The sequence below is a fragment of the Pygocentrus nattereri genome, chromosome 1 (assembly GCF_015220715.1).
Source record: "Pygocentrus nattereri isolate fPygNat1 chromosome 1, fPygNat1.pri, whole genome shotgun sequence".
In the NCBI taxonomy this organism is placed as follows: Eukaryota; Metazoa; Chordata; class Actinopteri; order Characiformes; family Serrasalmidae; genus Pygocentrus; species Pygocentrus nattereri.
This window is the reverse complement of record NC_051211.1, coordinates 52290690-52313703: the sequence shown is the minus strand read 5'-3', so window position 1 is coordinate 52313703 and position 23014 is coordinate 52290690. Positions and strand designations below refer to the sequence as shown.

Genomic DNA, 23014 nt, shown 5'->3' with positions numbered 1-23014 from the left:
GTGTTCAAATGATAGAAAATGAACTGTAAAAAATTGAGATTTGGTTGCTTGACAGTGATGATTTGGATGTTTGAAGGACCTGCATTTTGCATTTTGTTGCATTCCTGAGGTCCACTTTTAACATCTGTGTGGTTTTAAACACTCATAATTCATTTCACGGTTAATTAATCAACTTAACATACATTTCAAACCTCTTCTTATGCCTAAGGTTTAAACAGGCTGGTCTGTTACTGTGCCTTTAAGACTGATGTATGTAAATGAGCTCTGTTCTGATTGGCTGTGCTGTATTGAGCCTCATTTAAAATGGTGCTGAAACACTCCTTATAACTTCCTGGGGAATGGGCGAAGCTAAATGGTAAATAGGTGGGTGTATGCAAATGAGTGACATCACAAACACAGTAAACTCAAAACAAGCTGCACTATATTTCCAAAAGTATTTACTCTTCTGCCTTCAAATGCGTATGAACTTGAGTGGCATCCCATTCTTAATCCACAGGGTTTAATATGATGTCTGCCCACCCTTTGCAGCTATAACAGCATCAGCTCTTCTGGGACGGCTTTCCACAAGTGTTAGGAGTGTGTTTATGGGAATTTTTGACCGTTCTTCCAGAAGCGCATTTGTGAGGTCAGACATTGATGTTGGACGAGAAGGCCTGGCTCACAGTCTCCGCTCTAATTCATCCCAAAGGTGTTCTATCAGGTTGAGGTCAGGACTCTGTGCAGGCCAGTCAAGTTCTTCCACACCAAACTCGCTCATCCGTGTCCTTATGGACCTGCTTTGTGCACTGGTCATATTGGAACAGGAACGGGCCATCCCCAAACTGTTCCCACAGAGTTGGGAGCATGAAATTGTCCAAAGTCTCTGGTGCTGAAGCTTTAAGAGTTCCTTTCACTGGAACTAAGGGGCCGAGCCCAACTCCTGAAAAACAACCCCACACCATGATCCCCCCTCCACCAAACTTTACATTCGGCACAATGCAGACAGACAAGTACCGTCTCCTGGCAACCGCCAAACCCAGACTCATCCATCGGATTCCCAGAGAACACGTCTCCACTGCTCTAGAGTCCAGTAGCGGCGCTTTACACCACTGCATTCCACGCTTTGCATTGCGCTTGGTGATGTAAGGCTAGGATGCAGCTGCTCGGCCATGGAAACCCATTCCATGAAGTTCTCTACGCTGTTCTTGAGCTGATCTGAAGGCCACATGAAGTTTGGAGGTCTGTAGTGATTGACTCTGCAGAAAGTTGGTGACCTCTGCGCACTATGCCCCTCAGCATCCGCTGACCCCGCTCTGTCATTTTACGTGGCCGACCACTTCGTGGCTGAGTTGCTGTCGTTCCCAATCGCTTCCACTTTGTTATAATCCCACTGACAGTTGACTGTGGAATATTTAGTAGTGAGGAAATTTCACGACTGGACTTGCTGCACAGGTGGCGTCCGATCACGGCACCCCGCTGGAACTCACTGAGCTCCTGAGAGCGACCCATTCTTTCACTAATGTCTGTAGAAGCAGTCTGCAGGCCTAGGGGCTCGGCTTTATACACCTGTGGCCATGGAAGTGACTGGAACACCTGAATTCAGTGATTTGGATGGGAGACTGAATACTTTTGGCAATATAGTGTACTTTACAGCTTGATTTCCATATACAGACTGTAATGGCATATTTTGAAATTGTAACAATGTTTGCTTAACACATCCAACTCTTTCATTTCCAGAGGCGAGGAAAAAATTCAGTTTTCCCTGATACGAGCCTTTTAAAGCCTGCTCTCTTCGAGTCATTTCAGCTGCTGTGCACTCTTAATTTCCCTTCAGGGGACTGAGAGCAATGTATCATATCATATCCTTTCATATGCACTGCCTTGTCTAGCATCAGCCTGAAAACAGTCATGAGGGTGACCACTCAAAATAACTTCAGAAAACAGAAGTAAACTAAAACACAAAACTTGTGCACACAGATTCTCGGATCTACGAATACAGTCAGCTGAATGTGTCTTATAAAGAATGTGTATGGAAGAATATCTAATGCCATTCACACGACTGTCTGCAGGTGTTGTGTGGGCCACTGTATATAAAGAAGACTGTGCTGGTCTGCCACATAAAACACTAATGTATTAAAGGGCCTATAGCTTTTTCGTTTTTATATAGTGTGCAAACACTGTTCAAGCTTCAAAACATTCACTGTCCAGTCCATACAATCCAATATTGTTGCTGTCCAAAGAAAAACTGTAACACTTTACTTGAAGAACGTCTACATAACACATTCATAATATCTTACAGAAACACTTCATAACATGTTCATGAATGTTTAAACCAACATTTATAAAAGAAACATTTTTACATGACATTAATATGGACTACTTTGTACATTTTTCAAAATAAAAGTCCTCATTTTTAGTATGAAAAACTATATTATTTTCTCGCGACCTCGCTATAGCCCTTAGGTTAAGTGCCTTGACACTTATCCTACACCTTTGACTTCTTTTTAATCATAATTATTTTTAATCTCAAGCGTTTATCACAAAAGAATAGCAAATTACTCAGCAGTATGAGAGTCAAGGATTATCCATTAACAGCACTAGGGATTTAGTGCCGCGGCGCAGTGATATACAATTCAGTGGCTGTGAGTCATCAGGTGTAGGTGTATTGTGAATTTTACAATGGCGTTGGATGTGGGGCAGCCAATCAGATTTCAGGACAGGAACTAACTACTTTTTTTTCCCCTGAGTATACAACCGCCCATCTGTCCGACCGGACACTGAAGGACGACTGACTGTCGAGCCCTCCTGCCACCTACTTCAGACCAGCTGCCCACGCCCCAGCTACCACCACCTGCCTTGGACTAGCTGCCCACCCTACACTGATGTTCTCATAGACTCCCAGCTATTACTACTACTAATACTACTGCTATTAATATTAGTAGTATAATAACTCTGTAGGTAGTCTGACCAGAGGAGGACGGGTCCCCCCTGGTGAGCCTGGTTCCTCCCAAGGTTTCTTCCTCAGCTCTGAGGGAGGTTCTCCTGGCCACTGTCGCCCCTGGCTTGCCCACCTGGGGGTTTTACATTCATGTTAAAACTCTGTCTTTTCTGGAATTCTGTGAAGCTGCTTTGTGACGACATCCGTTGTAAAAAGCGCCACAAATAAATTTGATTTAATTTGATTTGAACTATATTTCATAACACTTAATAAGCAGCGATATAATCCCAATATGATATTTTGTCCGTATCGCACAGCCTTCCTTGAGCACGTTTCTAATAAGTTGACAAGTTTCGAGTTTAAAAAATGCACTACCATCAGCGAGATAAGACACCTCTTTATAATTCCACACATGAACAGTAATGGGTGATGGTTTTGTGGAAAGACTGCTGAGCAAACGAAATAAGATCTATATCAAAAGCTGGTTAATATGTAACAGGAGATCCACCTGGTCTACCTCACATGCCAGTGTATGAATTCTAATAATGTATTCCCCACATGAACTGCCTATATGCTCACAGAAGCTATTCTACTAACTCAAATATTCACATTTCAATAAAATCCAGTCACTGCAATTACGCCAAACTAACAGAGAACTGAGGAGATGAATGTATTTGACTACTGCCTTGTCTCTTGATGAAGGCAAGGCAAACCTTTTCAGCTCCACAAAACAAAGCCTCCTATTATAGATATACAGAGACATTCATTATATAAGTTCATTATATAAATTTGTGTTTTTCCATTTTATTCCCGTGTGAAAAATCCTGCGCTCCAGTGCTTCCTAGGTCAACTGCGTAGGCTGCACATTTATGCTAATTTAAGTGTACGCTGACATTTTCTAGCGTTCTTACATCTTGGCTTCTTGTTTTTGAAATGTGCCATATGTTGTTTTGGCTCTTTTCTACAGCTCGTGGTTAATGGACAGCACATTTCTGTTTGTAAACATGGCCACAGTGAAGGCAGGGCTGCAGTCTTAGTGGACCGTCCTGCATAAATAAGTAATAAACGAGATAGAATCGTACGTGTGTCTGTGTACAGTGCTCTTCCTCTTCTGCCTGCTCTGTCAGAGCTGTCTGGTAGAGCCATGTAATATTTATCTGCATGTGCGCTTTTCTGTGTGTTCTCTCACCGAGTAAAGTCCTCCTCATCCTCCCTCTTCTGTCGAAGCTGTCTGGGCTGAGCCATGTTGGCCCAGTTGGGCAGCGACTGCAGCAGGCGGCTGATGTCCTCATCTTTGGCCCAGGACGCACTGATGGTCAGCTTCTCCTCACACTGCACGATACCCCTGCAGCACAAACACACGAGACTAATCACAAACTCACATCAGGGGTGTCCGAATACTTTTCTTTCCACTTCTTACTTTTCCGTATGAACACACGGTGTGAACATTTCACGATGAATGAGTCAAAAGAAATACAACAAAATTACTTGCAGTGATATCTTAGTTAGTTAAGGACACTGGGCCTCATTCACCAACCGTTCTTAAGAAGAGAAGTGGTTTCTTATCTGGGGGTTGTTCTCAGGTGAGAACAGGATCTACACACTCAAGAGCACAAAGCTCAGAACAGTTCTGCACTTTAAGAATCCGACGTAGACTTTTTCTTAGGATTTTACATCCTTATGAATGAGGCCCATTTTTTCCATCTAGTGTCAAGTTGTTATTTTTGAGACATGTTTTTGGACATTATGCTACTGTTATACATGGTATGTACAGGTTTAGGCAAATTAAACTCAACACTTATTATTATTACAACCTTTGCAATGTAAATTAATTTAGTTGAACTGACTCAATGTTTACAATGTTGCTTTAATAGTAAATATATGTAGTGGAAAAAGCATTTACTAGTGGTTGTCGGAAGAAAACCTTGTATCTCCATGTTGGACGTTTTTTGACGTAATTTGAAAATACCCATTTCATGATGAATGGACCAAAAGAATCAGCCCAGAATTACTTGTAAAAAAAGTCTGGTTCCATTGACTTACATTAACAGTAAGGCATGTTTTTTCTATCTCCTATAAAGTTACCATTTTGGAGATAAAAGGTTTTCTTCTGAAAACACACACTATATTTCCAAAAGGATTCGCTCGTCTGCCTTCACACACAAATTAACTCGAGTGACATCCCATTCTTAACCCATAGGGTTTAATACGATGTCGGCCCACCCTTTGCAGCTATAACAGCTTCAGCTCTTCTGGGAAGGTTTTCCACAAGGGTTAGGAGTGTTTTTGGGAATTTTTGACTGTTCTTCCAGAAGCGCATTTGTGAGGTCAGACACTGATGTTGGATGAGAAGGTCTGGCTCACAGTCTCCACTCTAATTCATCCCAAAGGTGTTCTATGGGGTTGAGGTCAGGACTCTGTACAGGCCAGTCAAGTTCTTTCACACCAAACTGGCTCATCCGTGTCTTTATGGACCTGCTTTGTTCACTGGTGCGCAGTCATGTTGGAACAGGAAGGGGCCGTCCCCAAACTGTTCCCACAAAGTTGGGAGCGTGAAATTGTCCAAAATCTCTTGGTGCTGAAGCTTTAAGAGTTCCTTTCACTGGAACTAAGGGGTCGAGCCCAACTCCTGAAAAACAACCCCACACCATGATCCCCCCTCCACCAAACTTTACACTCGGCACAATGCAGTCAGACAAGTACCGTTCTCCTGGCAACGGCCAAACCCAGACTCATCCATCGGATTCCCAGATGGAGAAGCATGATTGGTCACTCCAGAGAACACGTCTCCACTGCTCTAGAGTCCAGTGGCACTGCTTGGTGATGTAAAGCTTGGATGCAGCTGCTCGGCCATGGAAACCCATTCCATGAAGCTCTCTACGCTGTTCTTGAGCTGATCTGAAGGCCACATGAAGTTTGGAGGTCTGTAGTGATCGACTCACAGAAAAGTCGGTGACCTCTGTGCACTATGCCCCTCAGCATCCGCTGACCCCGCTCTGTCATTTTACGTGGCCGACCACTTCGTGGCGGAGTTGCTGTCGTTCCCAATCGCTTCCACTTTGTTATAATACCACTGACAGTCGACTGTGGAATATTTAGTAGTGAGGAAATTTCACGACTGGACTTGCTGCACAGGTGGCGTCCGATCACGGCACCACACTGGAACTCACTGAGCTCCTGAGAGCGACCCATTCTTTCACTAATGTCTGTAGAAGCAGTCTGCAGGCCTAGGGGCTCGGCTTTGTGCACCTTTGGCAGCGGAAGTGATTGAATACTTTTGGAACTATAGTGTATATGAGTACTACTCTAGAGTAGAAAAGTGCTCAGAGCTGTGTGGATGTGTCAGATCACACTGCCTGCAAAGGTACGGGTGGCACATGCAGCGGGCAGGATTGATATGGTTCAACCCCGTTCAACACGTTTGACACTTAATTTCAAGAACAAGAGTCCACTTTGTTCTCGACCGTGCGCTGGATGGTAAGTAAAAAATGCAGAACGGAGAAGGGTCTAATGCTAATGTCATCATTAACAGTCATTTTATTTTAATCTAATTATATTTTGCTAATGCTGGATTACCCAGGCCTTCATCTCATGATCTCAGATCACGGACATACAGCGTCTGATATGTGAACACTCTACCATTGTCTAGCAAGCTGACTGCTGGGCCACGCTTCTAAAACGGGAGTAAGCCAAGCTCCCATTACGCCTTGGCTTGGTCACATTTGCAGACACTGTGGAGAGATTTCTCATGTGCCTTATTACACGCCACGTCTGTAAAGTACAACGGCTTGGAAACACTGTCAGCCTTGATGTTAGGGAGGAGTAGCTAATGTATAATTTTATTCCTACAGTAAGCTGGACTGCTACATACTGCACTCTTGTTAATGAAGTTAATGGCTTACAGGTGGATCCCACAACAGGTGGCCAATAGGAAGCAGCATCTACCGATACAAACAGTGAAATAAGCCTTCATAGGAAGCACTGTTAGCACACTTAGGAAAGCTTAAACAATCTATGTACTGGGAGTTTTGTCTGGGACAAGAATGTGATGAGCTGACATACTGTTAACTCTGATGGGTGCTTTGGCAAATCTGACATCACCTACACCAGATTTAGAAAACAGCAGGGGGAAAAAAGGGAATTTCAAAAATCTCTCAACAAAAAAGAACAACTTTATTCTTTTCCTCAGAGTAAAAACACCACAAAAACTACTCATAGTAGAAAATCACGAAAATCAGTAGACAGGGGCTTTAAAGACCCCCTGCATCAAACAAGTATTTTTAATGGTTAACTCCTCTTTTTATGATTAAACAAACTGATCTGTGTGTCAGTAACAAAGGTCTGCTATCCTGAAGTTTAGAGAATAAAGACTGAAATCTGAAGTCGAGGGGCTGAATGTAAAGACAGAATGTAAGCTGTTCTGTGGTGTGTTGAGATAAGTCCTTAGCCTGCTACGCCAATGCCAGCGAAATCAGCTCTACTTTGCATCCCTTTCCACTGTTTAACGGGTGATGGTTTAAAGATTTCATTTCATTTCAATGTGAACTTGGGGCCTTATTTGGTTCTGTCGTGCTCCGTCTGTCCAGACAGTGTTGGGTTTTTTTTCCCAGTTTTGTTTTGCTCTGAAAACCAAGCAGCAAAACAAGCAAATCCCAGAAGACAGGCAGACGGATGAGCTAGCACAGGTATGAATGCTAGGTTAGTTTCCAGTGCAAAAAAACGGCACCTTATCAAGTAAAAGTATCTTAAATATATTCAACATGTCTAATATTTCTCCTGTGAAAATTGTTATAAGTAAGTGATACTTTTTTAATCCCACAAACGGGGAAATTCCACCTCCGCATTAACCCACCCGTGAAGTGAAACACCACATACACACTAGTGAACACACACACACTAGGGGGCAGTGAGCACACTTGCCTGGAGCGGTGGGCAGCCCTATCCACGGCGCCCGGGGAGCAGTTGGGGTTAGGTGTCTTGCTCAAGGACACCTCGGTCATGGACTGTCAGCCCTGGGGATCGAACCGGCGACTGTCTGGTCACAGGGCCAGCTCCCTAACCTCCAGCCCACGACTGCCCCAAATGAGCTTATGAGCTTATTTTAAGATTAGTTTCCTTATTTCCAAACATTTTTACCTGTTCTAAATCATTTTTCATTTATTAAAAAAGAGCTTGAAACCAGCAAAATTATCTGTCAGTACAGTGAGATCCTTTTACTTCAAATTAAAACAGATAAAAAGTGTTTAGAAATAAGGAAAATAATCCTATAATAAGTGCACAAATACGCCAAAATAAGAAAGCTATCGATTCCTGCTCAGAAGGTTATCGATTGGTTGAAGCTTGGACCATGTGTCGAACAAAACCGAACTCCTCGTGTGTCTCTGTGAGAGACGGCTGTACAGAGCACCCACTTTCATGCAGACAGCTTCTCTGGCCGATTTTAGAGCACCAATCTCAACGAATCTGCGGGCCAGCTGTGTTTTTATTTCAGTTTTATTTAACACTTTGCCATGACCCCAGCTGGCCAAAACGTGCCAGAACTGCAACAGCAAAATAGGCACTGAATACTTGAACGATTAAAAATGATTTAAAATAAAAACAAGTTGTTTTCTATAAAACAATAGACTACATTAGCTGCAGATACTGTTAAAGCTCTTTGAAGTCTCCAGTGTACAGAAGGTTTTTTAAAACCGCCCATTTGCTTGAACTAAACACCTGGCACCTTTTTTTTTGTTGTTGTTGTTGTTGGGGGTGGGAGCACACATTATGTTGCAGTGCATGCTGGGAACTGTAGTGCAGTTCATGGTGAAAAGGCTAATATTAATAGAAAATGTAAATGCTTCTGCAGGCTGAATAGGATTGTGCCACGGGCCTTAGAGTGGGCACAGCCTATGCAGTGATGTGCTGTCCACTGTCAACAGCCTCACGCCTGCTCAAAACCTGACCGAGACAGCACATTTACTCACTGACAGTAGGCTTGCTGTGGACGAGAGAAGGCAGAGAGAGACTCAAGCTTCTGTTTCTTAGTTAAGGCTTAAATATGTACAGTTATTTTGAATATCTGTGCCTTTTTAAGAGATTAAGAGTCAATATATGGGCCACTACACGATTCCTGAGTGGATTCTGATCCGAGTCCTTCTCTGAATTGTGGCGTCCCTATTTAAGACTTTTTAAGGATGTGCAGATTCCCTGAACACACACCTTTTGCCTGTGTCTGTATCTCTTTCTCTCATACTTATAAACTTTTCAAGCAGCCATATTTCCCTGGTGTGCTGAGATCATGGACGTTGTGCTCTTAGCCTGATCTCTAAGCTGTGATTCGTGAAGCTGGTGGGCTGATTGAAGCTGCATCTGAGGGCCTTCCCCTGGCTCCACATCAAATCATCGCTCTATGTTACACACCTCAACTTTAGAGCCCGCGCTGCTCTGCTGTTCCCTTTCAGAGACAGAAAAACGCCATACGAATGTCCCCATGCTCAGCAAGCAAAGATGACGGCTTTAAAATGAATGCAGTCGCTGATAATGGGTTATTACTTTAGACAGCTTCAATACAAAGTGTCAATAACAAAGCCGAAGACAGAAAATCAGAAGAGGCAATGACAGTTAATGATGGCTCATGACCGCCATTATCACACTGCCGTGTCATGGTTTTCTCAGTGACATTATGACAAAGGATGACATACGAGCCAGCCACAAACTAAAGGGGTCGAGATGCTTTTATGGAGGGTAGTTTGCATAAAAATATTTGCCACTATGCACAAGGCTAGATATTCTGGATGAATTTTAAATATGAAAATACGTAGTAATGTGCAAAAGCCAAAAACCACCTTTTTGTCTACTGAATTTCCAGTCAGAACCACCATTAAGTATAAGATATTCATTTTTCAGTGTCAGATAAAAAGCAGGAAATATATTTAATTACTTTAAAATTATTAAAATATATACAGAAACAACTGGGCAAGACCTGGTAGACACCAAAACTGTCCCCATCAGGTAAACAGCACTTAAAGCTTTCATCTCTGAGAGAGAGGAGAACATCAAGCTGCTTCAGATCTGAAAACATCCACAGGTGTTTCTGTCCATCCTTCCACTGTGAGAAGACCACTCAGCGCTGTGGGTCTGAAAGGACGTGTAGCTGATCAAGAAGAACCTCACTGACAAAAGGAGACGGACACACCAAACAAAGAAGCTGGACAACGGACTGTGTTTGGTTGGACGGTGAGAAGCAGTAAATTAAAAATGAACTTCTAAAACTTTGGAGGTGTGGCAACGTTTGAGAAATTGAAAGAAAGTCTCAAAAAGTTGGAAGCTGTAATAAAGAGTGGACACACTACATCATTGAGGCTTTTCTGTAATTTTCTGTTAAATACATCTTTTCTGCTTTTTTGTCTGACACTGAAAATTAAACAGCTTGTACTGAATGACTGGAAATTTAATAAACAAAAGGATGGCATTTTAGGGGGTTTGATAACTTTCACATCAAGTTTCTTTTACTTAGTTGGATTGCAACCAACTTCTTAGAATGAACTTTCAAAGAGCCGAAAAACAGTTGTGATGAAATCTTAGACAAACTAGAAGAACAACTCTCCTGATATAAAGGGAAATGGTGGACAGTAAATATTAAAAAATGGTGATACTAAGTTGTTGAAAGTTTTATTCTTTTTCATTTTTTATAGGTTTTCTAATTTTTACCTGACGCTAAAAACACAGTGACTTCAACTTAATGGCCATTTTCACTAAAAATGAAATAAATGAAAGGGTGGTCTCTGACTTTTGCACAGTACTGTATGTGGTATGGCAAAACATGACAAATGCAAAAATCAAATACTTATTCTTGCAACCTTTAAAGCCAACATGAGATACAAAATGAGGTTATAAATGATTTTGCAAAACCTACATGATGTTTCACACAGGTAACAGGGAATAAGATGCTTTATGAGCTCTGTAAAGCTTGCGGTCTTTCACCTTGTCACCAATATCATTTATATGCAGTACAGCACAAATAACAGATGCCCTAAAACAGAGCCCTGCAGCACTCCTAGGAAATGAGACTGCATTCCATCTGCAGCTATATTCTGAAGTCTATAAGCGAGATTACAGAGTTACAGAGCCAGATCCTGACTTTATGGTCTAAGCCATCAGGAGGACAATGCGCTCAACAGAAAGTGAACAACCGTGCAGAATCTCAAAGAAAGGCAAAAAAATAAATAAATAAAAAATCCGTTCTCAAGAGAATATAGGGTGATATTCATAACTGGTGCTTCAGTAACGGTGGTGAGCGCGATGAGCCATGAAAATAATTGAATGCAGTTAAAATACACACACACTATATTTCCAAAAGTCTTCACTCATCCATCCAAATCATTGGGTCGCTCTCAGGAGCTCAGTGAATTCCAGCGTGGTACCGTGATCGGACGCCACCTGTGCAGCAAGTCCAGTCGTGAAATTTCCTCACTACTAAATATTCCACAGTCAAATGTCAGTGGGATTATAAGCCACGTATTACAGGCCATGTAAAATGACAGAGCAGGGTCAGCGGATGCTGAGGGGCATAGTGCGCAGAGGTCGCCAACTTTCTGCAGAGTCAATCACTACAGACCTCCAAACTTCATGTGGCCTTCAGATCAGCTCAAGAACAGCGTAGAGAGCTTCATGGAATGGGTTTCCATGGCCGAGCAGCCGCATCCAAGCCTCATATCACCAAGCGCAATGCAAAGTGTGGAATGCAGTGGTGTAAAGCGCCGCCACTGGACTCTAGAGCAGTGGAGACGAGTTCTCTGGAGTGACCAATCACGCTTCTCCATCTGGGAATCCGATGGACGAGTCTGGGTTTGGCGGTTGCCAGGAGACGGTACTTGTCTGACTGCATTGTGCCAAGTGTAAAGTTTGGTGGAGGGGGGATCATGGTGTGGGGATGTTTTTCAGGAGTTGGGCTTGGCCCCTTAGTTCCAGTGAAAGGAACTCTTAAAGCTTCAGCAACAAGAGATTTCGGACAATTTCATGCTCCCAACTTTGTGGGAACGGTTTGGGGACGGTCCCTTCCTGTTCCAACATGACTGCGCACCAGTGCACAAAGCAGGTCCATAAAGTTTGGTGTGGAAGAACTTGACTGGCCTGCACAGAGTCCTGACTTCAACCCAACAGAAAGACCATTGGGATGAGTTAGAGCAGAGACCGCGAGCCAGGCCTTCATCAGTGTCTGAACCCTGGAAAAATGGTCGAAAATTCCCATAAACACACTCCTAACCCTTAATGGATTAAGAATGTGATATCCCTCAATTTTATATGTATCTGAAGGCAGATAAGCCAATACTTTTGGAAATATAGTGTAGGTGCATAATTAGAAAAATACTGTTGAGCAAAGTCCCCCCGCCCCCCTTTTAGTTGTGAAAGGACTTCCATACTTCAGGGATGAGTCACTTTTCAAATTACCAGAAGCAATGCCGCAAGCAAAACAGAAATCAGGTCCAACTCATTGGCACCTAGACACATCATTCTGGCAGTTCAAGGCAGAGCATTCAACCCAAAGGACAGGCTTCATCATTTATTCTATCAAAAATGTGCCCACTGAATCAAAATGATCATTTAGAAACATTTTAAATTTGCCTAATTACAACTAAGCCCTATATCCAGCACTAATGGATAAGACATTTCTGAGGAGATGTAACTGCATCTTGTGAATCTCTTCGACTCTCCTAGTGAGTATAAGTGATACACATTGTCACTTGGGTATCGTGAGAGGAAATCGCTGTCTTTGCACTTTCTCTTCATGACTGAGCACAATTCGGACCCCCTACTGATTGATACACATGCTTAGACACAGAAGCACATGTTTGTTGCTATGTTTGTCAGCAGGAGTTCTTATTCACAACGCTCAGAGCGCGGCTGCTTCAGAGGTACTGAGGAGGATTCTGTTCCTAAGGTTCATTCTCTACACTATTACAAGAACGTGGCCCAATGACTGAGACTTGGTCCTGTGATTTGTCACAATACTGACATGAGATGAATGAAGATTTCACACTAAACATGTATGAAAATAGATATGAAGTAAATAACTTCAGGTCAGTTTTGGTCAGCTATCGGAGACCAACTGTATGAAGTTCCTAGTTACCATGAAAAGTCTACTGATGTTGAATTTAAGCTGTCCTAACAGATTAATGCAGATCATCTGTATTAAATGTACAGTGCATCCAAGTAGTATTTGGAGATAATTTAGCATTATGAAATTTGGACAGCAGATGGGCCTGGACATGTGAAATGCACTGCAGCAAAAAAAGAATGTTATTCCTCTGTTTATTTATTTATTAATTTTGCAAAGTTTACCAGAGGGTCAATCATTATTCAACCCCTCAAACCACCAGAATTCTGTTTGGTTCCCTGAAGTATTAAGAAGTAATTGAGGTATTAAGAACAATGAGCTTCACATGATAGGACTAATTATCTGTTTTTTCCCACCTTTTCTGACTATAAAAGCTCTTCCCCAATCAAGTGAACAGCACTCATACATGGTCAACATGGGAAAGACTAAGGAGCATTCCAAGGCCATCAGAGACAAAATTGTGGAGGGTCACAAGCCTGGCAAGGGGTACAAAGCCCTTTCCAAGGAGTTGGGCCGACCTGTCTCCATCACTGAGAGCATCGTCCAGAAGCAGAAGGCTTACGGAACTACTGTTAACCTTCCACGGCCTAGACAGTCTTTCAAAGTTTCCTCCTGTGCTGAGGCCAGGCTTGTCCGAATGGTCAAGGCTGACCCAAGGACAACAAGGAGGGAGCTCCGGGAAGATCTCATGGCAGTGGGGACACTGGTTTCAAAAAATATCATAAGTAACATACTCCACCACAACGGTCTCCGTTCCAGACAAGCCCGTAAGCTACCTTTACTTTCAAAGCATCGTGCCAAGGCCCGTCTAAAGTTTGCTCATGACCACTTGAAGGACTCTGAGGCAGACTGGTTCATGGTTCTCTGGTCTGATGAGACCAAGATCGAGGTCTTTGGTGCCAACCACACCTGGGGCATTTAGCAAGAGAATGGCACAGTATATGACCCCAAGAATACCATCCCTACAGTCAGTAGTGGTGGCAGCATCATGCTGTGGGGCTGCTTCTCAGCCAAGGGGCCTGGCCATCTGGTCCTCATCCATGGGAAGACGGATAGCACAGTCTACCTGGAGATTTTGGCCAAAAACCTCCGCTCCTCCATCAAGGATCTTAAGGTGGGTCGTCATTTCATCTTCCAACAGGACAACCACAAGCACACGGGTAAGAAACCCAAGGCCTGGTTTAAGAGGGAAAAGATTAAGTGGCAGTGTTGCAGTGGCCTAGTCTGTCTCCTGACCTTAACCCATTTGGAAACTTGTGGAAGGAGCTCAAGATCAAAGTCCACAAGAGATGACCAAAGAACCTAGACAACTTGGGGAAGACCTGCATGGAGGAGTGGGCCAAGATCACTCCAGAGACCTGTGCCGGCCTGATCAGGTCATATAAAAAACTATTAATAGCTGTAACTGCAAACAAGGGTTATTCCAAAACATATGAAACCTAGGGGTTGAATAATAACCGATCCTAATTTTTATGTTTAAAATGTATTATATTGTAATTGAGCAACTTATATTTTTGTTTGTAATATTTAGTCATCTGTTAATAAATGCTACTCTTGTTCAAAATTTCTAGGCTCTAACTTATTTGCAACTTGTTGAATTTGCAAAATCTGCAGGGGGTTGAACACGACTTGGAGGCACTGTATACAGTATAATAAGTGGCCCAAACCTGATTTTCTCACCAAATCCATCCGATTTTTTTTGTTTGGCCTTTCACAACATCTTTTAAATGTGATCTATATGTGTCATCAGTCTGAAAAGATCAGCTCCTAAACGGACCCACATGCGCAAAAAACAATGCTTTATGTTGCTTCACATGGCTCATCCAGAGGTAAACAATCACGACTGCCAACGAACGGCAGTCGATCCTGGTAGATCAGCTTCATCTTCACGAGCATCACAGGAGCCATCATGAAGCTTCACTGACTGACAGCTGGGCTTATCACCCAGAACGTGTTCAAGCTTTCAGACTTTCTTTGACGCTGCAGCCTCATTCTCCTACAACGGCGTTTGGTAATTTCTTTGTAAACATGGAAGATTTGGATCTTCTAATTTTTTGCACAGAAACATCTCCCCAAATGTTCATGAGATCAGCAGAGCAAAATTATGACGAATGTCAGGTTGGATTGACTGAAAAAAAAGGATGTGCAGATTTTGGTGAAGCTTAAAGTAAGTAATTGCATTTAAAGTGCATTTGTATCATTGGTCAGAAAAACTGCTATCAGATATTTTCCCCAAATTCTTCAGCTCGACATGCCATTTGGAAAAATAACTTCAAAACAGGTAAGAATCAACTGAAAACAACAGGCTCTGATCACCAGGATAGTTTCCCTTTGGCATTTAAGCTCAGGAGTCATTACAGTGCAGTAATCTGTACACCTTACTGCACTTAACCAAGCCTCTCTGCCTAAAGGTCAGCATAAAATATGCAAAAAGACCAAAAGACAGACAGTTGGTTTAATTAGATGTCACGGGAAATTGAATTTTAGGGCAGAAACAAGTTCACAGAAGTTCATGCACATCACAGTTTTCACCTCTGTCCCAATGTAATAATGTACACTGACAGAATGTGTTACCTGTAGGCGGTGTTACAAATCTCTTTGTATTCTTTGAGCTTGTCACAGATCATCTCTAGGAACTGGTTGGAGTATGCACTGAGATCCTTCATCAGGCTCATCAGATCCTGGATGGACTTCTCCACTATTATAGTGCTCTGGCAACACAAAACACAGACATAAACAACATTAGCTACAGCGCTGGAGATAATGGATGCTCTAGTAAATGTATTCAAATGTATTAACACAAACTTTTTATGTTGTCATGGAAGGTCAAGCGCCGTGAGCTTCTGGCCACACTACCACATTTCCTAGCCACAGTCTCCCACCAAAATTCAGAGAGATGTGTCAGCATTTTAAAGAGATCTGTGCCAAAGAGCGTTTACAGGGCATGCAAGTCATTTTTTTTCAGCACGTTTTGTTTTCGGTTACCGAGCGGTTTGTGTAAATCACAAAATCCAACCTTACATTACTTTAATCACCATCTTGTTGGCTAAATCGTAGCCCCGTTTTGGAGCAGCTGACGAGCTCACAGCAAGTGCAGCTGGGCTTAAGTACAGCCTCCGCACTGCGGGGTTAGTTGTCACACTGTGTTAACTAAACCACCTTTAGCAAACAAAGACAAATAAATTGTGTTTCTGTTCCACATGTTCACACAGATTTTAAAAAGAAAGAGAAACATCCTAAAACATTTTCTTCTGAGATTTATTAGGATCTTTCAGATGTTAGTATTTCAGATTTAAATAAGCATATCAATGAAACTGAGAGTGGGTAGAACTGCAGTTATTCAGAAACAATGTTCCATATTTTACTGATGTGTGATATTTTTTATTTGCTGTCCTTCACTGGACAAAAAATTAATCTGTCATTGTTTGACACCGACTCATTCAAATCAAATCAAATCAAATTCAAAAAGTTTCAACAGGACTGTAAGAATGTACAGAAACCCCCTGGTGGGCAAGCCAGGGGCAACAGTGGCAAGGAAAAACTCCCTCAGAACTGAGGAAGAAACCTTGGGAGGAACCAGGCTCACCAGGGGGGAGCCATCCTCCTCTGGTCAAACTACCTACAAGTGATTATATTACTAATATTAATAGCAGTAATATTGGTATTAGGAATAACTAGGAGTCTATGAGAACATCAGCGTAGGGTGGGCAGCTCTCATTGTGTTTATGTCAGTGTTTATATATAATTTGGTGGGTGTGTATCCATCAGTTGATCTGTCTGTCTGTCTTACAGACGATCATATATAATGTGGTATGGCTGGAAAATATACTAGTTTCCTATAACATGGGATTATACTGAATTAACTTTGGTTGCTCAGACTTCTCTAGCGGGTGTTAAAATGACCCTCTATCTGTTACAGTGAACCCACCAATGGGCTAAACTGTATCACTGTGCTACTCATCATTTTCGGGGGAACTGTACATTAATGGTAGGAGCTAGAAACAAAGTTCAAGTGTTGGTTTGTAGCAGAGATGTTTATGTTGCTGGTATAAAAATCGTTCATACCTACTGAGTCAGAGACCACCTCTTTACTACCACCCCATTTACTTAACTTCCAGTCAACACAGCCGTAAGTTCAAGTCATTCATTTCTCAGCAGGAAACATTGTACAGAACATTACACAGAAACATCAACAACTACATATGATATTCTGTCAGTATTTAGTGTATCCACTCTTCAACATTACAGCTTCCATTCTTTTTAGGAGACACACTTTCAGAAAGGGATATTTTTCCACCTTTGGTTGCATTTCTGCTTCTCCTGATCCAAGAAATCCCAAACACATTCTATGACTGAGCTTTTAGTGCTGTTTATCTGCTGGGGACAGTTTTGGTGTCTACCAGGTCTTCCAGGTGGTTGTTAGGGGTCAAAAGCTGTTTTTTTTTTTTTTTACGGGTGTATTTTCCTTTGTCTTTTTCCTTATGCTAATGGATTACATTATATCATATTTATATTATATGAGCAAGACATACACCCATCACCTGTACATGTACTGACACCGGCAAGCATCAGTTTTGTAAATGAAAACTGATTCTGACCCCCAAAAATACAGAAAACCAGAAACCAGCCCTGTTCAAAAGACGTCAGCCTTGTCTGACGTGGTTTCAGCTAAGAGTGGCTATTAAATCTGATGAGCTTGAAAGAACTTTCTGAATTCCATACATCAAAGTCTCCGAACGTACACTTTTCCCTGACCTGCTGAGGAATCGATTACTGTGTTACAGTCTCTGATGTGACTGCTGGTGGCCGTATTGTTTTCAAAGGCTGAAATGAAGCACTTGCAAATGACAGCTCAGTCATTTGCCATAGTCAGCCGCCTCAGAAGCCACACGCAAAAACGTCAGGCACTCCATAAATGACATGCAATCAGGCCTCACTTTCACCTGTCAAAGCCTGGTGCTGCTCCAGGAGCAGCTGTCACTGATGCTGTGTGTGCGCGATGGTGGAAGAGAGAGAAATGCCACGGTATGAGACTAGAAGCCATTACAGATTAGGCACAGAACTGGAACTAATGGAGAAAACACAGCATCAAAAGTCGCCAGGTAAACTCCACACAGTCCATCCCTTCCTGCGGTACTGATCTACTTCTCCTTCTCCTGCCACACCCTCTCTGCCAGAACAGCGAGTGGTTACTCGACACAGGTTAACGGAACGCGGCCAAAACAGAAGCGCTGCATGCAGAGAGACAGCAGTCACACGGTGTTGTTAGCGCTGCCTGTAGCCTTTGGCTGGGGTTCCTTCGCTCGGCAGTGGCCGCAGGATCGGAGAAGCGTTGGCAGCCGTATAGGTGGCGGCAGTGGCATTGGCAGTGGCACCGGATTGTGTACAGAAGTCAGAAGTGTAGCCCCCTCGCAGCCTTGGCGCTGGCGTAACTCTGTTTAATTGGCCCTGGTGTTGGGAGGCCCCCATGCTGAGCTGCTATGACACACCCTGCCCAGCAGGGGGAAGCAGTGCCTTTAAGCGGCGAAACGCTTGATCTGCAATCTGTTCTACATTTCAATGCACGCTGCTGGCGGCCCTGAGGAGGGAGGGTGAGGGTAATGATCCGTAGAGAGGCTGGAGCTGTGACTGCGGCTGAGGGAAAGGGGGCTGGGGGGGTGGCGGGGGTGGCGGCAGGAGATGGGATTGAACGCTGGGTTCCGTGCCAGCCGGTTTCAGCAGGGGACTACGCTGTGGCCTTGCTGGAACAACTCCATCATCTCCAGAATGTGTCAGCGTTTGCGTGTACGTGTATATAATAGCAAATCTTGGCTTCTGCCCCGACTTGACATCCAGACTATTGTTTAAATCAAAAGTTGGCCTGAAGTGTAACACAATCAAAAGGATCAACAATACCACATGGTCAGTCTGATGGATCTCTCTCTCTCTCTCTCTCTCTCTCTCTCTCTCTCTCTCTCTCAAGACCTAAACCCAATTATTCCAGTAACAAATGCTTCAGCACTCTGTAGCACTTGTCTAATTCTGCTCATTTAACACAGCCATTCGTCTTAGCTGAGGAAATCATTAAAAAGTAATCAAGCTGCAGAAAGAGGCTAGAAGGGCAGAGAGAGAGAGAGGGAGAAAGAGAAGGAAAGAGTGAAAGTAGAGGATGCGATAGAGCAACGCACAGGCGGAGGAGGGAGGAAAACGGTCCATTTGTCCTGCAGCTAGAGACATCTTTCCATCTTAAAATGCCATGCTGGGACAAACGATGAGAGACAGAAGTGCCACTCCTCCCTGCCCGTCAACCCTCCTCCTTCCTCTGACACTTCCAAACGACCTACCTCTCGCGCCCAAACGACACTTCAAGCAACTTCAGAAAGTCATTAGCATCTGAAGCATTGATTACGCACAGCCGCACAGCTGTGCACTCGGCTCATTTCAGCACAAGTCTAGGATCAGCTCCCCTTCGCCCATATAAATATATTCATTAATCCAAAAAAAAGGCCACATAAAATCCAACATCAGTATTCTACGAAGTATTTTAATCCGTATGACTCCCCACCTTTGGTGGCACAGCGCATTAGACAGCAAAACCCATGCTAGCCAGCGTTCATTCCCTACTAATTGCAGTCTCTTTAGAGCAGGTGAAATGAACAGACTGGGTGAACGCTGGGCAGGTAATAGCTCTCTACCTGTGAGAGCTAATGAAAGCAGCACAACATTCAGCAAAGTGGAGAACACAAATGCTCATACAGGGTAGAGAGTCTATTTTTATCAAATCTCGTTCAAAGGAACTCACACTGAGCAGCGGTACAGTGCTCTTATTACGCCCTCAATATGTCCAAACAGGCCTAGAAAGCAGAATAGCCAGCGCAATGTAACACGTCTCGTAGGAACCCATATAAATTTGCTTCTCTTGAGCAAAGACTTTAAAGGAGAGGCAAAAACAAAGAGTGAAAGAAGTAAAAAAATAAGTTGAGTCAAATCTCTGGGGCCTTTATGACAACCAGAGTGGGTCCTGTTGAACCTAGACCTGGATCCCTAATTAAGCATATGCAAAGTCTGACAAGTCCCGTCGATCTTAATTACTGTTTCCATGTCCATCAAACTTTCAGCACACAGACGAGAACATCTTCATTACGAAATAAACTGGCTTTACAAGACGTTCAGCACAGACATACAGTATATCTGAGAACCGACAAAATATAAATGTAGGTCAATATAATGGAAAAAAAGGATTTCTGAAGACCTTTTTACAGTAATCAGACCAGGGAAATCTTTTAGAGAGGTAGATTTTAACTCCTTATAAGGAGGAGGTTTTAGAGATAGAAGCTACCTCTTCAAATGAGCTAATAATAATACTAATAATAATAATAATAATTTATATATATATAGCCCTTTTCATGCCAGTGGCAGCTCAAACTGCTTTACAGACAGGCGATAAAACACAGTTATACAAGAAATTGTTGGTATTTATTCAGAATCAGAAGAAAATTCTAATTCAAATTTGTTCAAATTAGAAGATAAACACCACGAGATGTCGAGTTTTAATTAAATGCCGAGTTAAAGAGACGTTTTTAAATGTTTCTTAAAAGTGACACTAAGCTTGACTGTCTAATAAAAGCTGAACTGAACTCCACAGTTTAGAAGCGGAATAACTGAGAGTCTCTCCACGTTTTCTGTATTTTACAGAGGGTGTTCGTAGGTCAGTATCTGCAGATCTAAGATTACGTGCTGGAATATAAACAGATAAAAACTCTGTGATGTAAATGGTGCTTTGAGGTCATTTAGAGCCTTAAAAACTAGTAGCAGAGCTTTAAAATCTATCCTGAAAGATACAGGTAGCCAGGGCAGTTCTTTTAAAACAGCAGTGATCTGATCTTTTCTTAGGAAGTCCAGTACTTCCTCTACTTAACTCTGGAGCGAAGAAAACTAACCCTAACATTGTTCTACAGCATCACTTACTATCAAACATCATGTTAAAATCAGAGATGGACGAAGTGCACAAATCATGTACTTGAGTTAAAGTCGAGACCCCCAAGGTAAAATATCACTCCAGTAAAAGTAGAAGTTCCTCCCTTTAGACCTCCACTTGAGTAAAAGTACTAAAGTATTCACCTTCAAATGTACTTAAGTATAAAGTAAAAGTACTAAAAGAGTAATTCTGGCTCTGATCTGGTCCTGTTATCATTTTTATAACCAGACTGGCTTCATGAACTCATTTCAGGTGAAAGTCCTCCAGCGTCTCTCTTGGTAAACCAGTCTTTTAATAGAACGTCATTAATTAGTGACGCTGACGTCTATTAAAATGATCAGAAGCACAAAACACTGAAGGTAAACAGTTTCCATCAGGGAGAACCGAGTGGCTCTGAAATCACTTTTTACACACAAGCAAAGTTTCAGTTTCAGATTTATTTACAACTTAGTTCCAAGTTTAAGTTGAATAAAAACTGGCTTTAAACTCAGGATCACAGATGAGCTCCTTTACTATGTTGATCTGTAGGCGTCTGTTCATAAACATAAACCAGCCCAAACTCATTTACTATAAAATGAAATGGTGTTTGTAGAAATTCAGAAAAAAGCCGCGTCAGTCTCGACTGCATATGTGGACATATTTCTATATTGTGCTCTATTTACAGGTTGGGTTAGTTCCATCATTTATGTTCTTGCTTTGCGCTTCTTTCGTTTTGACATGTTATGTTTTTATACACACAGAAACCAAAAGGAATGACAGATTTCTCAAAATGTAGTGGAGGAAAAAGTCGGATATTAGACTCTGAAATGTAGTGGAGTGAAAGAAAAAAGACGCCCAGAACGGAGAAACTTCAGTACAGATACACTGAAAATACTAAAGTACAGAAACTAATTAAATTTACTTAGTTACTGTCCACCACTGGTTAAAATAGGAGTTAAGTAAATACATTAACTCAGATAACCCAGCTTACCTTAGAGTCCATTAATCATTTTGACACTGAGTTTCTTTTTCCTTGGAGTCTCATCCAAACCAATTTCAGCTGTCTGAAATAAAAACAGCTCTACTCTCCAGATAATCAGGACAGCATGTCAGGCATTGCGCATTCCTTTCCATCTCTTACACTAATAATGTTGATGAATTTACTTCTATTGCTATTGTGATTGACTGAGAGGCGGTTGATTTAGTTCTGCTCAAAGTTCAAATGAATCCCAGACGTCTCACAGCTTTCACCCAAGAAGGTAAGTCATATCACGTCAGTTTTAGTTCTACAGTGATTTTTACAACAGGCGTAGTCACGAAGCAGCTTAACAGAAAAATCTGTGTCCAAGTCCTGTAGATTTACAGCATTTTGGCTGACGCTCTTATCCAGAGCGACCTACAATTTGATCATTTTACACAAGTAGGCGAAGGTGGTGTTAGGAGTCTTGCCCAAGGACTCTTATGGGTATAGTGTAGGGTGCTTACCCAGGTGGGGGACTGAACCCCAGTCTACAGCGTAGAAGGCAGAGGTGTTACCCACTACACTATCCAACCACCAAGTCCCCATGAGCGTCACCAGTGGTGACCCTAAGAGCAAGAGGAGGAATCCTTGAGAGGAGCCAGGACTATAGAAACATCACCCCAAATGTTTGAGGTCTCAGCAGCGTGAAATTATGACGAATGTGGGGCTGGATTGCAGTAAAAGTTGCATGACTTCCGATCTGTTCTGGAGTTGCATCGCCGCAGATCGGATATAAGTCAGATTTCAGTACCACATACGCAAGCGTTTCAAATCGGAATTGAAAATGTCAGACTCAGTGTGTTTATCTGTTCACACAGACACACAGACACACATCTGTGTCACATATGAAGAAAAAGACCTGATTCGGGAAGCTTTTACCTGTGTGAACATTCACCCACCAGCTGGATCTGAAATCTGTTCTGAATGAGTTTCTGCTTTGGCCATGCAGTTCACTTTCTTCCAATTTTATCGAGGTTTGTCATGTATTATCACAAAAATCTGTGAATATTTAGAGACGCAGTTGGCACGATGCCTCAAAGC

At 42.5% G+C, this 23014-nt stretch overlaps 1 protein-coding gene across 1 annotated transcript in view; it reads right to left on the bottom strand.

Annotated features, from left to right (window-relative positions):
• Positions 1 to 23014, bottom strand: part of exoc4 (exocyst complex component 4) — a 263398-nt gene that overhangs the window by 46436 nt on the left and 193948 nt on the right. The window contains exons 12-13 of the mRNA XM_017711300.2: positions 15591 to 15727; positions 4107 to 4262 (exon numbers count right to left, since the gene is read on the bottom strand). Coding sequence (XP_017566789.1) covers positions 4107 to 4262; positions 15591 to 15727 — 293 coding nt within the window. The remainder of the gene's footprint in view (positions 1 to 4106; positions 4263 to 15590; positions 15728 to 23014) is intronic.